We start from the raw sequence: 16115 nt of genomic DNA, 5'->3' as shown, positions 1-16115 counted from the left end.
AAAATATCCATTTAAATAAATGAAAAAAATGTAATACCCAACTCATTATGTGTATCTTTAATGAAGCAGCTCTGTATTAAGTTAATTAAATAACAAATCAATGTTTTTACATCTGCTACCTTTACTGACTTTAATTTTCCCCGTTCTCAGAAGATCAAGACGAAGGTTACCAATTTCCAATTCTCATTAGGTTCCTTGTCTAATTTTCCATAAGTAAATTGTTGTGAACTTTGTCGCCTATTTGGGAAATATATTGCACGGATTTCCAATCAAAGCCAAAGAATTCGTTGTCGCACACGATTCAAATTCAAAGAAGCTGTGAACAATCGCAATGAACATAAAATGCGAAACTTTTATCATGAAATTTGTTGGAGTAACATGTAAAGTTATGGAATTTGCATATGCGTCTCGAAATTTTCCTTCACAAGCAAGGGGAAATGTGATAGAAAAAAGTTTATTTACGCGCAAGCGATTTTGATTAATAAGGCAGTCAAAAAAGCAAGGGGCGACGGACGGCTGCGTCAAGTAATTAAAAAATTGTCATAAATCCCAAGAGTTTAACCCATTTACAGTCGACTGGCCTGCTGAGAAATGGCCAAGAAAGGGATTGCTCGTCTAATTTGAGCAGCTACTTAATTACACTTGCGCGCACTTTAATTTCCAGTTAAAAAATGCTTACCGAAAATCGTAGGCAGCGGCACAGAAATGCTAATTTTTTCCCGCCCCTCCCTGAAACCAATGAGGGGATGCCAAGTCAAGACCAGCCGAAACATTGTAAATTATAGGCTTAAGCCAAGGGAAGTGGAAGAAGAGGTGAAGTCGGGCTCGCGAGCTGGTTACATGGAGGAGCTTATTAAATTACACGGAGACATTCGGCGGGCGCAGGAATCGGGAGTGGGGTCTTAAATTTCCAGCATTCTAATCCCGATGTGAGCCACCAGGAGCAGCAGTGAATTCAATGTCAAAAGGGTTAATTGAAAGTGGCGCAGCAGCTGTCAGCCAAAATGAAAAGCGGAAAAGTGTGGAACTTGGCTTACACATGGCACATATGCAGTAGTCATAAAATCAAAGTCCGTAAAACGATAGCGACCCACCGCAGTGCATAAATATTTTTCTTCGGGTCTGGCTAGAAACTTTGCTGCCTTGGGTCCAATTACGCCCTACTGACCATCTTATTGCACCCACAGGGACTTTTCATTGACTTGTTGGGCCGAACTATTCGAATTTGCAATGTAGAAAAGTGTGTGTGGGTCAAAAATTATGCGGGCCCCTGCGGGAATGTAAAATTCGAGTTGGGAAAATTGTTTTCATATTTTTGGGAAAGTTGTTCGATTTGCCACGCGCCTGATTTTGATTTGTCCCTTCATTGTGTAGGCAGTACGTTTACAATTTGGGTTAGTATTATGCAGAAGTTCGGTACGGCAGTAGCAATATAAATAATTAGGGGCTGCGCAACAACCAAACATAAAAATAATATTTCTTCTTACAAATGAAGCGATTCCTAGAACGGCTTAGAAAGGTCAAATCGTTTTTAATTAAATACAACTTTTAAAAAATGGCGAACCCAAAAAACAATTGAAAATCTTATCAAGCCCTAAAAGAAAAGGGTAAATTAACTACAAGTCACTGGCGCTAACATCGCGAGGGCTTATATGGAAAATGGAGACCGTTTTGAATTTACTTTGCCATTTTTTGCAAAGTACTTTGGTTAGAAAAGCAAAATGAGTAATTATTAAACTGTCGCCCAGGGGCTGAGATTGGGTTAAGCTAGGGGAAGCCCCTGAAGAGCGAAGGTGAGGGAAGTTTAAGGGCCCTTTTGCCGTTCACGGGGAAAAGGTGCAAGCCATAAACTTAACTTTCTCTGGATACATTCTTTTCGGCAGCCGGAAAGAAGCTGCGAAAAAGAAATAAATTAACTTTTCCGAGGGGAGCCTGGCATTTGCGCCAAGTGCGCGGCCCCATCAATGACTAAATAATGGACTGCTCGCCTTATTATTAACTGAATGCTTTTTGATCATGCTAACGCAAATTACAAGCTACAACACCCCGCGCTACTCAACGAACAATGAAACATTATCTTGGCGCTGGTCCTGGTGTTATATATAACACTTTCAAATTGATAAGGACGGGGCGTGGACGGCGGCGACTCCATCGTCATTTGCCAAGTTGCCACTGTCATTGTCTGGTGGCATTTGTAATTCACTTTGATTAAATATGCAAGGATGCTGGGCTCTCTCGCAGGACGCCACTGGACGAGGACCGCATTCAAATGCCGCAGCAGTGCAACGACAGTCGAGGGACCCGAAATCCGGCAATCCACTATCTCACTACACTGCAAGAATTGTTGGGAAGGGGCGAGCTAGGCCCCAAATAACTTAGGTAATTATTTTAGAGGCAAAACAATACTTACAGCTACATCTTAAAAGTTTAGTAAATCATGCATTTACCTACAAGAGTTGCAACCTGTTGCAACCCACTATTATATTTACAAATTTATTATAAATTCAAATTGAATTGAATTGCTTGCCAAATATTTGCTGAGTGCATCGGCCGCTTCTTAGTCAAGTCGCCAAGAAAGCGCAAAACAAGTTTGTGAATTTCGGCAACGGCGTGTCCTCTGACAGGATATAAAACAATCAGTGCAAGCTAGCGGAAACGGAAGTGCTGCCCCACCCCCGCATCGCCCCGCCCCCGTGCGATTCTGTTGTGTGAAATCGTCTAAATTGTGGGCGTGGCAGCCGCTGTCTCTCTTTGTATGGGCTTCTCTGTGTGTGTGCCTGGGTGTGTGTGTGTGCCTGGGTGTGTGTGTGTGTGTGTGTGTGAGGCTCCTGTGAAATGTAGTCCAAAGTTGTTTTGTGGCCGCTGCCGCTCCAAGAGATGACTAACCAAAGAGTTGGACCTGAAACTGGGGGTGGGATATGAATAGTTGGGGGATCGCTCCGCCTTTGACTATTGTCTATTTTTGTGTCTTTTTCTCTGTGCTCCTGATTGCATTCGCCGGAGATTTTCAGCTGGGTTTATTAATGGGTTAAATTGAAATTTCACGCTTTGCTGGCTTCGCAGCTCGTTGTCAGGGCTTGGAATAGGTCAGGTTGGAGTCGCTCTCGGTCCGTGAAGGTATCCTTGAAACGAGTGCATATTTATAGTAATGCGGGTCAGGTTAACCCAAGCGAGGGATTATTTTAGGGGAATAATCGAATCCAAAGGAGTGTACAGTTAAGCGCTGTTTCAAACCAAAAACTTACATAAAAGTAAGTAGTTTGATGGGGGCAGTAAAGCACATCAGCAATAATATAAAATGTGAAACATTAGAATGCAACTGTAAATTAAATTGTAAAGCTCATGAGGCACAGCAATCATGTATTTAAGACAATCAGACGTAAATTACTTACCATAGCACCTTTTAGCAAATCTTAAGTTCCAACTTGCAACTTCCAGAGAAAGTTGTCATTGGCGTGGCTAAGCTCAAAAACACGCATAGATTGAATGACGAACTTTTACTTTTCAGCTGTCGCTTGCAGAATCCTGGGAACGCAGGACCAACAATGGGCCCTGAATATTTTTCGGCTGCTCCATGCCCAAGATGTCAGCTGTCAAGACTTGGTGCGTTGTTTTCCTTGCTCGCCGCTGGGGCGTTTTGGGCGGGGATCTGGAAATGCAAGAAAACCAAACAGTTTTGTGGCATTTTCTTGCAGTTGGCCGTCCTCTGCCACTTCCTATGGCCGTCTCTTTCCATGGCCCCTTCCTCCGTCTCTCTCCCTCGCTTCCTGGTCAATGCTCGTCGTTGTCGTTGTCGTCATCGTCATCGTCTCGTTTTGGTGGTTTATAAATGGAATGCCATGGTGTGCTATGGACTGCTGGCGGCGGAGGTCATCCTTTGTTCCTGTTGCTGACATCGTTGTCCTTCACTGCTGATTCGGCAGCTCCGAAAGAGACGGCTGTCGTGTGGGAGGGAGATGGGGAGCGGACTGGACCGGGGCTCTTTCTCACAATGATAAACTGCTGCGCTGGTGGCTTCGGCTCATGGACATTTGGGACTATTTTGCTGGCCGGCCAGAAGAGTAACTCTCCAAACTGTTCGGTTCATTATACCCTAGCACGGGGTACTGCAGCTATTTCCCCAGCCCAATAAACACCGCATTTGGGCTTTCTGAGCATGTATTTTACGCCTTAAGTTAGTTAAGAAACGCTTCGGGTCCTGAAATGAACAGAAACGATTTAAATTAACATTCACCATAACTCCTTATTTTACTGTGGAGTTTTTTCACTTTCAGCAAGCAATAAGGGTATTGCAAGGTATCATATCGAACGCCGCCTTCCTCCGCTTTACTTATGCAGTTAGTCATTAGTTGCCTGTGGTTTTGGTCGGTTTATATTGATGACTCTGGTGGGGTCCCAGCCATTTGCTGTGTGGAATAAGACACAGGATGCATTTGGAAATGGTGTCCCACCTCCCAGGACCTCCGCTTTTAAGTTTACACCCTCAAACAATTGCAAAGTCATTTGCAATTTGAGAAATTACTTGCCTGACATCGTCGAGGCTGCTCTCTTAATATTTAATGCTGTCTGTCTGGAAAATGAGAAAATGCTCCTCCATCTCAACTCTTTTTGATTTGTTCTGTCATAAGAAAATTCACGAACTCAATTTAGGTGATAAGAACTGCTAAAGTTCTTGTGGTAAACGCCAAATATCTTGTGTCAGATTCGTTGAATAAATAAGCTGTATTTGCATTTGTTATCTGATCGTCATTCTGAGTGGAATTAGTTTCGGCTTGGCACATTTGCCACAAAATGAAAAAATAGAAAATACAAGAGCTCAAATTTAATTGCAATTTTTTGTGCAATTTTCGTTGCGGCCTGAAATTCGTTCGAATTTTAATGAATTGTCATATAATAAAGTGGATTGCTAATTATAATTAGAGTTACATGCAATTGAACTTTAAAATAGTTAAAAAATCAGTACCCAGCCGAGCTGGAGATGGAGATGGAGGCCTAAAGTATCTCCATTCTGATATGCCCGCAGAGATTTATCATCTAATTTGGGGCAGAGCTCCTCCGAGAATCCTTCCCGTCTGAAGACATCGCTAATTAGCAACAACCTAATGTGCTTAGGTGTGGCGACACTGGCCGCAGAACCACACTCATTACAATGTCGCACCTAGTCGTCCTTTCCCCAGTTTGCCCCAGCTTGCCCCACTCTATACCCCGAACTCCCCGGATCGGAGCCATAAATACTGTGTGCAGCAGACTCGGCGGCCCTGCCTCGTGTAGCTGTACTGTTCCGGAGCCGTGCCCCCTGACATTCTGCTAATTTAAATTTATTGGAACGAAATTTATGCGCCGCAGTTGCAGCGGAGGCGGCTGGGCGGGGCGGGGCTGCATCTTGGCCGTCTGCAGGCGAAATTTATGACATTCGCCTGCATTGACACTGGCAGGCTTCGAAATATGGCAGCCAACTGTACAACGGGCTTTTTATTTTTGGCATGGAAGAATGGGCCGCTGTGAGCCCATTTGGGTATGCAAATGTTGCGGCTTGCCATGCTTGTTTTGCCAACTTATGTTAAATGTGGGATGGGAGCCACTTTTGAGCAAACCCAAGGGCTTATTGGTTCGGAAATGGTTTGCGAAGACTTCTTGAACCTTGAGTAACAATAGTTAAGAGGTAGATACTACTCTAAGCATAGTTCATATATGAAACTTTCCTCTAAACTGTTTGACATTATATGTTTGTTCATTGTTTTTTAGTGTAATCCTAACGTTTGTATTATACATTCTCATGTAAATTTACGTTCGCATTACAAATTTATCCATGATCAAATATTACTCTGACTTATTTTTCCAGAAGCTGCGTTCGACCCAATTTGTTATAATTCCACATCTAACACACGTTTGCAACATTTTTTTAGCACATACTTTGTTTGCATAATTTATAATGTAATTAAAGCGATTGCTGTTTGTTGTTGACATCGCTGTTTCGCCCACGGGTTCGAGGCTGCCTAAGCCCATTTTGGGCCTTTGTTGTAGTTCCGTGGTCGTTAGTCATCCACCGGGTTGGCTCATAGGGGATAGAGCCGAAAAAATCCGGGCATAGAGAAATTTAATTGAAATTATAATAGCCTCATTATGCAAATTTCTTTTTTGTTGCTTATTTTTCGCCCGGTTGTTGCACACACAAAAATAAACACAAAACAAGCGCGCGGAATCCAAAATGTCGCTTTCCCAGTCGCCCCCCAGTTTTTGTTTATTTTCTATTTGTGTTAATAACATTTTTGTCCCTGCTGTGTTTGTTTTGTTGCTAGAGCAATTTTATTGTTTGGCAGCGAATTTCCCATTTATACACTTTATTATTCAACAGTTATTTGTTGTTGTTCCATTTTCCTTCGTTTTGCAATTTCCAATTTCAGCGCCGTAATTGTATTTGTTTGACGATTGCAGAAGGGTAACTAGACTACATTTTTAAGTAAGGGCATAAGGAGCCCTTATTCAATGAATATTTAGTGCATTCAGATTATATTTTAATTTCACTCAATTTCAATCTCAAATTAACGTCGTGGTTCGAACCAATTTAATACTTGCCATAAAATTTGAATATCTGCTACTGTTTTGTTTTGGGGAAAATGTATCACAATAATGTGCAGCCATGAAACTGGAAACCATCTTTATGTTTAAACTTGCCTGAGGCCTGTAAACTTAACAAACCGAAATAAGCCATGAAACCGTATAATAATTTCAAATTATAAATTCGTGTGTGCGAGTGGAACATGATTTGGTTTGGTTCCATTAACAACTAAGCAACTCCAATTGCAACCTTTCGCCGTGTCGAAATCCCCCACTGAATGGGCACCCCAAATGGAGGCTGGACTCATTTACCAAAGGCATAAATAATGTAAGCCAAAACAAATTTTTAACGGCACAGTTTCGCACAGCTGAATGCGCACGAAGGGGGAAATGCACCTGTTCAGTCGGATTTTCGCCACTCCCTCACTATTTATATTTACCTGGGCCGGGGTCAACGGCCCATTTGCCCCGAATGCGTGGAACGTGTGCGTTTTACCATTTAATAGCATTAACTTGAAATATGTAAAGGCAAACCCCACTCAATAATGGAGGACTAGCTCGAAAATTTGCTGGTCGCGAGGCAGGGTATACAATTATGGGCATATTTCGTGAGCACGAAGGATAATTTTTCGGGATATTTATTCTTGTGTTCTAGTATTTGACCGTGGTACGTAAAGCTAAGCTTTTCGAAAACGGTGTCACAATTGCAAGCGGGAAAAAAGAAATTCAATATCGTCGGGCATTCCCCCAAAGTTCATTTAAAAGTCGCTTTGAACCGCTTTGACATTAAACGCTTTCTGCCTTTCGGGGCCATTTCATAAATATAACCAAAAGGCCATCAGCCCAAACGATCCGGCGAGCGCAGCCAATGAAATAACCCGGACAACCCTTTATCCCGGATGCTCTGCAACCAAAATGTGCAATGGGGCGTTGTGTATTGCATAAATATTTAGTCAGGCGATGCATTAAAATTAATGCAAAAGAGGCAAAACAAATTGGACTCGTAAAATTCACTCAGTTTTGCGATGCCAATCCTTAAAGACGACTAAACTGAAAACGGCATAGCCATAGCCAAAGTCATTAAATGGAATCTCTCTGTATTTCGATTCCCGCCGCAAACATGTTCAAATGTCACATTAAAAATGGTTGCTACTGCTTTTGCATTAATTAAAACTGCGCTCGATCGATATGTTTGCTCGCGGGGCTGGGATTATAACATTTCTGTAAAATGCAAAAATTGACAGAAAAATAATAACAATTGGCAGGCGCGAGTGTGTGTGCACAACAGATATTCCCAGAAACATAACAATGCACAAATTGCACCCACATCGCACTCGTTGGCATTACGGCTCCAGTTTTATTGGGTGGGAGGTGCTCCCGATTATGAGCCAACTGGGAGCTGCGGCTATGACCGCAATAATGGATACCAGAGTCAATGAAAATTAATTGTTGTTTTAATGATTTCCCGTTTTCCGTTAATTGTTTATTGAAAAGTGCAGTGAGCTTAGTGCGCTTCATTTTAAAAATCGTGCTTCGGACAATAGTAGCAAACATCTTAGTGTAAGTTTTTTCTTGTGTGTTTATATATTACCATGAGGTAATATATTATACATATCACCTTAAATCAGCTACATCAGCCAAATAATTGCATTGTTTGCATTGCACACCCGTATAGAGAGTCGAATAAAGTCGTTAAAAAACTATTTGTTAAGCCCACATAATTGATTGTATTAAATTAACACTGAACAAACACTGCAGCGTAAATATTTTTCAGAAGCTGGAATCTAATTCCAATTGTGCAGTCAACTGTAAGCCTAATGAAAAACTAAGATAAAACACATAATTAAATGGTAAACAAAGGCGTAGAAAAAAGTGAATGGGAAACCAAAAAATATATACATGGTATTTATATGTTTGCATATATCGGGATTACTTTGTGTGTTTAACAAAATTCCAAAATAAAATTGTTATTACAAATTAATTCTGATCATCATTGAGAAACATGTATTTAAATTAAGCTAATAACTGCATTTGAAGTAAAATAACTTGGGAAACTAGTTTCTGACGTATATTGCCTTGTGTGAAATATATCTAGTACTTAAGCCGTCTTTTAAGAAAGCCAAATACTGCAGTATTTATATTTTAAAATGAAACTGGCACACGAAGGCCAAAAAGCCTCGACGAAAAGTCAATTTTAAAGGGTGACACCCCTTCTTTGACTGGATTTTGCTTTGCCAGCCAACTGGAATCCATTTAGTAGCTCCAGATTAAATGTGAATTCCATGTCTATCGGGATGTGTCAAATCCCTTTGTAGCAACTCCTGGCCACGTGCTAATAGCAGCAGCTGCCAAGGACCTCCTGCAGTTCAACTGAATGGACATTCTAGTGTCCTTGGGTGCTGTTTTCTTAAGACTCTCAGCTCTGCAACTTTGAATGCGGATTGCATCTGCATGTTGCTCATACGCCGTGTGGTCCACCTCGAAGCGGCAAGACGGAGGTTTATATCCTTTTGAAGCTTAAGCCAGATGTTGTTAGTGAAATAACCAAACGAAGTTTTACAATCCCCTTTAAACGGGTTACTTTTTTATTGTCACTTTAAGCCTTTCAAAGGTGAAGTTGAAAAAATTGTCTGTTCTTTAAATTAGATTTCATGTGGACCCTACTTTGTTACAACTCTTTAAAAATTCATTCATGAAGATTCCAAATTTAACTGCCTTACCGAAACATGTTCAACATGGATTGAATACTTTGAGCTTCGTTGAAGAGCCTGATTTGCATGTTGTATGTAAGGTAATTTCATGCTATTGACTGACTATAAGGTAGCTAGCATTGGGTTCAGACATTACTACACCCGTTACTCGTAGAGTAAAAGGGTATACTAGATTCGTTCAGGATCAATAGCCGATCTGACCATGTCCGTTTGTCCGTCCGTCCGTCCGTATGAACGTCGAGATACCAGGAACTATAAAAGCTAGAAAGTTGAAACAAGGCATGCAGATTCCAGAGATATGGACGCAGTGCTAGTTTCTTAAATGACGTCGCCGCGCCCACAAACGGCTAAATACTGCAACGCCCACACTTTTGGAAAACATATATATATTTTTTAATAATATTTTTTTTCCGCAGTTTCCATCGATATTCCATTCGCACCTCCACTGACTGAGCAATGGTATCTGTTTTTTTCATTTTTCGACTATTCAACTATATTGTTCTCTATTCTTTCTTTTGGATATATATTATGAATTATTGACAAAGTTTCTATGCCAATATCTTCCGAAACCCAGGACTTTAAGCTGCCAAAAATATGTGTGATATAGTAATAAAAGAATCCCTTTTGTAAATGTAACCCCTTGCGAAATGAATTGATTGTAACTTAAGTAGGTTAAAATGACATAGATTAAAAGTATGTTTATGAGCCATTTGAAATATTTGGTAGGGTCCCGTAATGTTTCTCTCTGTGTGGTGACTTGCTCACCGTAGCCGCTGCCATTAATTACCAAACTCATCCAAAGTAATTCTATGGGAAAATTAGTTTAAGCGGGCGTGGCCACCGCCTTCGGATGATTCAGAGCTGTCAGAGTGTGGATTGCTGTTGGTGGAGCTGCCACTGCAATTATTATGCAATTACCGGGATGTGCGGGATGGGAGGACGTAGGCCGACATCGTTTTTCTATTGGCTCTCGGAGGGATAACTACATAAAACTGTTACCTAAGCAACCTGCTGCACAAAGTTATGCCCCCCGACTCCGAAGCGGAAGGCAATTTAGCGGTGGCAAAGCGTTTCAGCCTCTCGCTCCCACTCCCGTCTCAAAGCACTCCCTCTCGTTTTGGCCTTTTGTCTTCTTTACGCGTCGTCGGTGGCTGTGTAATATTTTGCTTTCTTTTCCAGCCAGCCGACTGCTCTTTTTGTGGGCCCGGTGCATGGAGGAAAAGCTCATAAAACTTTTTCAATTTCACTTTAATTTCGCCGGCATTCTCCGCTGTCTTCATCACCATCTTTTCGACGGCGCCTTTTCTAGCAACAAAGGCATTTGGCGAATAGGCCTCTTCTTTAGTTGTGTAAAAATTCAATTATATGCATTACCTTTCTTAGCCCATCTGGGGATACATACAAACATAATAGCACTCAAATTTAAAATGCTTTAGTTCTAAGCCCGTTGTATAAAACATTTCCTAATAGTCCAAACTAATCTGGCCAAAGTAGTTGAACGGATGCCTATAGGGATAATGTTTTTATAGGAGATTTTATCATTTATGGTTTTTAACATTTTAACATTTGTATGCATATTTTAAGTGTACGCATTATGGGCATGCAGAAGGATGGATGAATTTGTTTCTCGCCTTCGCTGTCTAATGACAATCAAATTAGCGGCATTTTTCTTGGCGCCAAAAACTTTTTCCATTAAACGTGCAATTTTTTCTCCGCTTATTTTTTTTTGTAACTTGCCCCAATAAATTGATTGAGCAAAGTTACGCTGCGTTTGGCTAAAAGCAATTTTTGTGCTGTATTGTCGTCAAGCTGGAAGCGATTGCCAACTTAGACTGCACTTGGTCAGATAAACTTATCCACTGCCGTCGCATTTCCAGTGTTAATCAAAATGTTTACCTCTAATTGAAGTTTCTTGTTACCGGTTTAGTTTCGTGTTCATAATCTTATGCAGAACACACGATTAAGTTTAGAACAGTATGCTGGGGGTGAAGTACAAAGTGGGCGGAGATGGGGTGGTCAAATGTGGTGTCTACCTATCTTAAGCCATGTTTTGCCCATACACTGTCGCTCGAATTGTTAAATTATCCAGTGGGAATGAAGTGCAGTGAATAACCCAGTGAATAAAATGCATACTTCTAACTCAAAGATAAGCATGACTGTAACTCGACCTTTTATATTATATCTGCTTATTGTCTATGAGTCTTAACCAGTGCTTATCGGTATTAAGCGGACTGCAGATACATATATGGTTGGGTGCAAACTTGTGCGCACAGTGTGCACTGCTAACGGAGTTTGTTATTAATTAGAAGTCCTAAGGACCTTCGAATTCGGGTCTAAACAGTATGCTAGGCAATACGTACAGCTTTAGTCAATGACGATCCATTCGATAATATATAATTTTTTAATCCTAACCAGTTTGATGCCATGCTCGTGACTCAACTTGCTAATTTTTGCCGTACCCCCTTTCAGTTACTGACTTATTTTAAAGTGAAAAGTAAAGGGGAGCCCGATTTCTGAAGAAAGGCGAACAGTTGGCAGTGTCATCGCATCATAAACATGAATAATTGCGATGCTTAACTGGCGTTGAGAGCCAGGAGACCTCAGATGGGAGATGAGTTTCCCTTTCCACATTATTTAGTATGTGCCTTGCGTTTGCTATAATACCTTCTAGGCGAAGTGATAAAGAAGAACCAACACCTATTAGTTCGTTCTGAATTGTTGCGATTTGTGCGTAGAACACGAAAAGTGTATGCAAAACGGTTGTCAAGCGTTTAATTTTTGATTGTATATTTTTTATTGATCAATATTTCCTAAGGTGTTAGGTATTAACGTCATTAATTGTTGCTGAAGTACTGGCTTAGGGTATGGCTCTCCAAAACGAGGTATCCTGTGGTCGAACCCTCGGCCAATCCATTTGATTTGCTTCTGTGTGCGTTCGTGCGCAAGTTCGAAGTTGCCACAACTAAAGGAAAGGGATTGGATGTTGGGGCATACATGAAAAGTAGCTTAACATTAGACAGTACGACATACGACACTTGTCGGGCAGTTGGTGCCTCCGACTCCCCCCCCCCCCCCCCCCCTGCTCGGAACGAAGCTATCATTGACAGCCATCGAGTGTGACCCTCGATGGAGGCGATGAGGAGGGTCGGGTTTGAGGGATAGTGATGTAGATGGATTGGGGACTGACCCCGTCTTCATGCTCCCCTCTCGGTATTCAGAGTGCGCTGCATCAGAGGTAAGAACTCCTCCTTTCCCCTTTGCTGCATTTGGGATTCGATTTGATTTGGCTGAATGGATAGATTATGGTTTCCATATATGTGCGAAATTTGGGTTAGTTGGGGATTGTATCGAATAAGGCGGATCGAAAATACAGCAGTGCCATTATTGCCATCCTCAGTGATTAAAAGAGACTTTGTAAACGCACTTGTAGTGTATCTAATTAGATTTTGAGGAAACAATGAGCGGTTTTGACGGTTTTGAACGGTTTCAAGGTCTAAATGAAATGTTATTCATAGCTGTTGCCAATTGGATTTGAGTTTATCTGGCTGCTGAATGAGAGTGCAAAGTTTTTACTCAGCAACGACAAAAAGACAATGGGCAAACTTTGTTATTTCTGGTTTTTGTGCCACGGGAATTGTAAGGAAACCAAACGCGGGAAGCAAAAAGAAAGGTATTGGTCAAGCAACTAATAAAACTTTCTGTGGCATTCAAAAAGCGTATAGTAGTGAATCCTGTTTTCACCTGGTTACCAAAAAAAAAAGAGCGAGTGTAGCATGCAAAAGCTGCAAAAACACACTATATAAATATTTTAAAAGTTGAAAAATGCAACTATGGCACTGGGACAACAAGAACAAATATAAATGGCAAGGTAAACTGAAAAATAATACAAACTAATTGCCATCCAAATAAAGTTTACCCAACGAAAAACTGCTATAGTGTATAAAACATTTTTTGCTCAGCCACTTTTCTTCGATTTCGTTTAAACTTTTCCAACGGCTTCTGGAAAAAACATTAACGAACTTTCCGCAAATTGTGCGAATTTTTTGTTCGTCGACCAATTTCTGTTGAGCAATCCCGAACTCAATTTTGGTTGGGATTAACGTGAAGTGCTATAAAACTGGAAACAGTTAAGCTTCCAAAAGTCCCACCATAGATTTGCCCAGCCTGAAGATCAGAATGGTAGTCTGGAAAGAGAGAATTACAATTTGACGATAAGTTCGCGTCTCGAGTAATGGGGATATCTTCCGAAACCGACTAGTCAGATACATAGTCTGCAATACTAGTCTGTACATATATATACGGGTTTTATATATCATTCCTATTCATATATATATCAGGCTTATGCCTCTGCATGGCACGTTTCCAAAAGTGTTCTGTGTGTTTCAGGCACTAATTATATAAGTCGTAACAGACCACTATATCATATAGCTGACATGGAAATAATAAAACAAAAAATGTACTTCATTTTTTATCATAATAATATGTTTGGCATAAACTACTCCTCCGGCAACATAAAGCTTCGGTATTAATTTGATTAAAGTCAGTGGAAAACTGAATTGAAAAATATGACCATCTTGACCATAAAGTGCCCTTATTCGGCCTTATTTGCTTTATAAATACTGCAAGGGGATACAAGCTCCGGGTTGGCGAATTTAACTTCCTTTTTGTTTTGGGTTGTAGTCATTATTTTAATGGATTTGGGCTAATCAACATGCCGTTATTCCTTGCACTTCTTATAAATATTAAAATGGAATGTTATTACATCTAGTGAACTTGAAATTTTATTATAAGAAAACACTTATCATCAACCAAAAGTGCTCTGTAGTTTCCGTGCAAATCTGGATCACCTTGAATTAAGTTGTTTGCTACCCCTTTGGAAATACTTTTATTAGCGTATAAGGCAATTTCCAGCAGATTTCGCAACATAAATTATCAACTTGTCAGGACTTCGGGTAACGGCAGGACGTTCAGGACGTTCAGCTCGCCAGCCATTTGCTTTTGGCCTCACGCCCATCAAAGGGTCGAAGGAGGCGCCACGCCCCTGGCTTGTGACCTTTTTGGCAGCATTAAAAGTGATAATTTTCACTCACACACAGAGGGAAACACGATGAGGGGAGCCACTTGGAGGACTTTTATTATTTAATTTTGCCGTGCTGGGCTAATAAATTAAACACAGCTTGACTAACGCCCACCATCTTGGTTTCTGATTTTAAGTGAAACGGACGAGGAACAACACGTACGACCAATGTGTGCATAAAGTATCTCAAAAGCTGAATTACGAAAATGAAACTTTTTCCAAGGGGATTAAATGCCATGACTCGCCTTTTCGCACCATTGCTTTGCGACTTTCAATTGGATTTTGTCAGGGGTAATCAAAATCAGACAAATCAGCCAAAAAAGGAGAGAAGGCAAAAGCTAAGCTAGTTTCAAATTGTTTTGATTCAATTATAACGTTAGGCGTATATGTATGTGCTTCGAGGAAGAGTGCGGTTTTCTTTCTATTTTGAAAATTAAAGACACTGATGGAGAAATGGCGAACTCACTTACGCCCGCCAAATTTACATAATAAATCTATTTTCAATGGATTTTGCGTTCTTATCCATCTCGTTTTCGCTTTCGTTAAGGAAACTTATCTCCAGCGAGCTCCTCTGCGCATTCTATTTTGCTATCAATGGAACCATTATTGTACTTCAGTCTGCACCCACCCAACTATCCCCCCGCAGTCTGTATTTTTCCTTTATCCTTGCGGATGCAGCGCTGCGAATATTTGGTTAAGCGCTGTAGATGTGTGGACCCAGTATCTGTGTGAGCGCCAGAGCCATATTTGTTTCGCATAAAGATGTGGGAACTATCTGTATCTCAATAAGCGAGTGTTGGCGCTCGTGTGTGCAGATGCTTAACGCTTCAATGGCAACTTAAAGCTCACATGCCTCCATTACTTAACACTATGGCTCGGCTTGGCAATTTAAATGATTGTCATTGGGATCCGTAAGAAAGCGAATTTGAAATACAAAAACTAGTTCAAAATGGAAATGTATTTTTATCAAGTGCCACATGAATTCTAACGAATAACTCTTACCTGTTTAGCTGCGTTTCGTATTAAAACACCTCAGTCGTAATTTTTATAATTTTTGCAACTTTATTATTATTTAAATTTTTATTTCATCTTAGTGCCTGCCAGTTGTTTTGCTGCACATTTTGGTTATAAACCATTAAACTAATTTTGCTTCTCTTCTCCCATGGGCTTTTTAATTTTATGTGTTTCTGGCTTTTCTATACTTCGATTAGTCCGAATTTGTTAATGCTAATTCCCTTTCGCACAATCGTTACACATTTTCTAACGCAATAGATTTCATGAGATTTGGTTTTAGTAGTATCCTTTTGTTTTGCCAGTTATGCAGCACTCTATATATTATTTATATATATATTTGTTGTATTATTTTGCTAATTATTCTAAGTTTACACCATTACATTAATATATAGATTTTATTTTAGATGTATGTATATGCATACAGAAGCTATAAACTTATACATTCTCAATCGGGCTGTAAATGGTTTCCATTTTTCGTTATAGTTTGCTTTCCGCTTTGGTTTTCACTGCCGCTAAATATGTTTATATAATTTACAAGTATTTTAATAAGCGCCGTAAATTGTTTGCCATTTTCGTGCTGTTCCACTTTAATGAGCTGTTCCATTGCTTAATTTCCCAACCTGTTTTTCTCGGGTATCATTTCCATTTTAGTTACAATTTTGGGCAATTGTTTGTAAGTAGTTATTATTCGGAACGAAAAAAAACAAGTGGATACAAAAACTAAAAGTAATGAATATCTGTTATGTTTTCAATGC

At 40.3% G+C, this 16115-nt stretch overlaps 1 protein-coding gene across 1 annotated transcript; it reads left to right on the top strand.

The window, feature by feature from the left end:
* Nucleotides 1-2214: 2214 nt before the first annotated feature.
* LOC113563755 lies at nt 2215-3186 on the top strand. Its single transcript, XM_026976108.1, is given in 2 exon segments — nt 2215-2341; nt 3020-3186. Coding segments are annotated over 2 exon segments (294 nt in total).
* Nucleotides 3187-16115: the final 12929 nt, after the last annotated feature.

The sequence above is a fragment of the Drosophila erecta genome, unplaced genomic scaffold (assembly GCF_003286155.1).
Source record: "Drosophila erecta strain 14021-0224.00,06,07 unplaced genomic scaffold, DereRS2 tig00000000-arrow-pilon, whole genome shotgun sequence".
NCBI lineage: Eukaryota > Metazoa > Arthropoda > Insecta > Diptera > Drosophilidae > Drosophila > Drosophila erecta.
This window is presented reverse-complemented; position numbering and strand designations above follow the sequence as displayed.